General features: G+C 53.1%; 1 protein-coding gene across 1 annotated transcript; it reads left to right on the forward strand.

Annotated features, from left to right (window-relative positions):
• The first annotated feature begins 2,797 nt into the window (after positions 1 to 2,797).
• Positions 2,798 to 3,402, forward strand: LOC117846070 (glutelin-2). Its single transcript, XM_034727171.2, has one exon. The coding sequence runs from the start codon at positions 2,854 to 2,856 to the stop codon at positions 3,274 to 3,276; it is 423 nt and encodes a 140-aa protein (XP_034583062.1). The 5' UTR covers positions 2,798 to 2,853; the 3' UTR covers positions 3,277 to 3,402.
• Positions 3,403 to 3,603: the final 201 nt, after the last annotated feature.

The following is a 3,603-nucleotide window of genomic DNA, read 5'->3' on the forward strand; positions in this document are numbered from 1 at the left end:
CACCATCAGTGCCAATCATATTCTTCATGAGGTTGTCATTGACACTACAATTGTCAAGAGTTATAATGGACAGATTCCTCTCAATATGCCAATGTAGGAGAACTTCATGAAGAACATCAGTTATAACCTCCGTTGTATGTGGCGTTGGAACATAAATAAACCTACAACAAGAAAATATCATAAGTGAATAAGTGATTGTGGTGGACAGTTTGCTCCAATGGAATAAATGCACAAGTTGGAGCCAGCAGCCACCAGTCACGCTGTCGGAGTCTTCTGCTTATGCCGACTAGGGAGGAGCGGGTCCGAAGGGGGGAAGAAAGAGGACCGGATGCTCGTGTAGAGGGGCCGTCCTGCACTAGCGATGAAGCCCGGGAGAGGAGCTAGCAGCCACTAGTCGCAGTGTCAGAGCCTTCTGCTTGCGTCGGCCAGGGAGGAGTGGGTTCGAAGGGGGAGGAAGAGGATCACGGATGCTCGTGTAGAGGAGCGTCGCTGGAGTGGGAGGGGGCCGCCGGCGTCGAAGGCCGGGCGCCGCCGCCGCACAGAGCCCACGAGGGGCGGGGAGGGGAGGGGATTACGAAAAAAGGGGGTGAGAGGCGGCGCGGCCGGGAAAAAAAACGGGGGAGGTGGGACGGTGGGGTGGAGCGGACAATGTAGAGAGTCGGACGCCGATCCGAGGGCTAGAAAGCATCAGAGGGACGACCATGGGGTGGGGGTAATACGACGGATTTATATAGGAGTAGAGAAGAGAAGAGATAGTATGCACATCGTACCCCTGCAATGACATGTCAGGCGGTAGAGAGCTCGGATAGCCGCGCGTCTCAAGCTTATTGGTTGCATAATCGGGAATGCACACCACCACCACGAGATGCGACACCAACAATGCCATGCTCTCTTGAAGGCAGCGGCGAGGCTCCCTTCCCCATCTCTTAGCTGGCTTCTCCCCTCGTGCTTCCCTCCTTGTCCTTGGTAGCTGTGGCGAGGGGCTCCTATGAGGCCAGCTCCGGTGGCTTTGCGACCGGATCCACCCCCGCGGTGGTTGGATTTGTGACCTCCGCCGCCTGATCTGCATGCTCCAGGGCCTTTGTCGGGTGTCGGCATGGCTTTCTGTGGAGGTCGGTTAGGCGTCTGGCGCCTGCTTATGCTAGTCCACTAGGTGTTCGGCGACTGCTTGACTTGATAGTGTGCCGCGTCGATGGCAGTCCGGTGCCTGCTCGCCGTGGCTCGACCTGTGGGATGCAACTTGGCCCTGCAGCACGGCCTCACAGCATGCTACTGCAGGGTTGGCCGGTCACGGTGCAGATCGAGCTCAGTGGTGCAGCCTAGCCTAGCCAATCCTTAGTGGGGCTCTAGGTGAGGCGACAGCCCACGGCCTGGCGCAGGTGCCTGGGCAGCCAGCTCGGGGCCCTACGGCAGCGGCGTTGGCTTGCGACCTGGAGCTTACAGCTCTCTTTCTCTAGTGGCGTGCTTGACGGGTACGCTTGTGCTGTTTGTGTGATGTCTGGTGATGGTGGGGACGTCCGTGTGGTTACCAGCACCAGTGATGGGGGCTGCAGCCATGGTGGCGCTGCGCTAGGGTATGCTAGATGTTAAAGAAGCGCGTCGTGCAGGCTCAGTGGTGGCAAGGCCGGCCGTGCCTTGGCTGCTCTCTCATGGACGGGTCTGTTGAGGTCGAGGTGAGCCTAGACGGTGATGTCTCCGGATGCCGCTTCCTCCTCGGAGGCATCCACTTTGCACCTCTTCGTCCTTTATGAAAACCTAACCTTTTTGGCTGGCGATGACGGTGCCATTAGCGTCATGATCTTCCTGAAGACATTGTCAGACAAATCCGGCTTCATAGTTCATCATTCCTCGCTTGACTGCGGCAGTTGTTGGCTAGGTGTTTTGCTTTCCGAACTGGTTAATGGAAGCAGCCGTTAACCTTGCGATTCAGTAATTAAGTTCTCACGATTTTCCCTAAAAATATATATAATCAACAGCTTTTCTACCTAATTTATTACTGCATAAAAATATATATAATCAACGCAAGTACCACCGCCCATTGATTGGGCACTCTCTCGAACTATACTAGTCCGGTGTAGTACATAGGACACAGACCACTACAGCGCGGCACCACGCAATTCAAGCTCTCTGAAACAAGTCGCAAGCTTCACACATCTCCTAGGCGTGTTTTGTGGATTTTGCAAGTAGTTGCTTGGACGATACCAGTAGGTTCTTGTACCTGTTCATCCACAGATCAATCATGACACGTAAAGTGAGGAACATATGGGATAACCATTTTGACATGTAAAGCTCCACAGATTGGTGTTATCTCAACAACTCACAGCACATTTGTAAATTTAGTCACGTGAAGACACTGAGCCAGTAACAAACACTTCCCATGTACAACCAAATGGTGAGTCATGCCCAAGTCACACTGATCTGATACATGCTAACGGCCCACGCAACATTACAAACAACCCGCATACCACGCAAACATTACAAATTCAGTTTCATGAAAAGCAGGAGAGACACTAATCCTTGACGTGTAAACAAAAAGTGAATCCGTTTTATCTCAACAACATGTACAACCCAATGCAACAAGAACGAGCCATGCCAAAGTACAGAGCGGATCCAGATCAACCTCGACTGGCTATACACAAAGCGAGCGATGAGTCATTTGTTTATATCCATCCAAGAACGCATTTGGTAAAGCGTTCGTGTGCAATGTGTGTACAACCATCAGTATCATATCCTACCATGTCATCAATCAAAGCTATAAATAACCCTCACACGCCTATGCTCTTCTCCACCACCACCATCGACCTCTCAGCTCAGACACCAAAGAACAGAACAGAAACCTAGCCAATTAACACCATGAAGGCGATCCTCGCTGCCCTGGCTCTCCTGGCCCTCGCCGTGAGCGCCACCTCCACGCACACGTGCCCGTGCCATCAGCAGCCGCCGCCGCAGACGTATCCCCACCAGCAGCCGCCGATCCTGACCCAGTGCGGCGAGCTGCTGAGGCAGCAGTGCAGCCCGACGCCGACGCCCTACTGCTCGCCGCAGTGCCAGATGCTCCGGCAGCAGTGCTGCCAGCAAATCAGGCTGGTGGAGCCCCAGCACCAGTACAACGCCATCTACACCATGGTCTACCAGATGGTGCAGCAGCAGCAGCCGCCCTACGGCGGCGGGGTCCAGGGCCAGCAGGTGGGGGTGGTGGCGGCGCAGATCGCGCAGCAGCTGACGGCGACGTGCGGCATGCACCAGCAGCCTCCCTATGGCGGCGTCCCCTACTGATTGATGAACGGATAAGTGATGTAATATGTGTGGCCGCTGGCGAGCTAGCTATGGGGTAATAAAGTGTCATGCATCACACCATGTGTGAGCGATGACACGAATAATTCGAAAGATATAATTCCTTTACCATGTTAACGATCGAGATCCTTGTTTTGCCAGTGATAACAAAGAGTGTTCGGACCATTTATCAGTGAAACAACGAGCATTCACATTGGATAAGGGTTGGCGTATCCAGATTTGGATCGCCAACAACGCAAAAATGGAAAATTTAGATCCACGTTATAAAAAAAACTAATATTTAGGTATATACCATCAAAAGATTTAACG

The sequence above is a fragment of the Setaria viridis genome, chromosome 2 (assembly GCF_005286985.2).
Source record: "Setaria viridis chromosome 2, Setaria_viridis_v4.0, whole genome shotgun sequence".
NCBI lineage: Eukaryota > Viridiplantae > Streptophyta > Magnoliopsida > Poales > Poaceae > Setaria > Setaria viridis.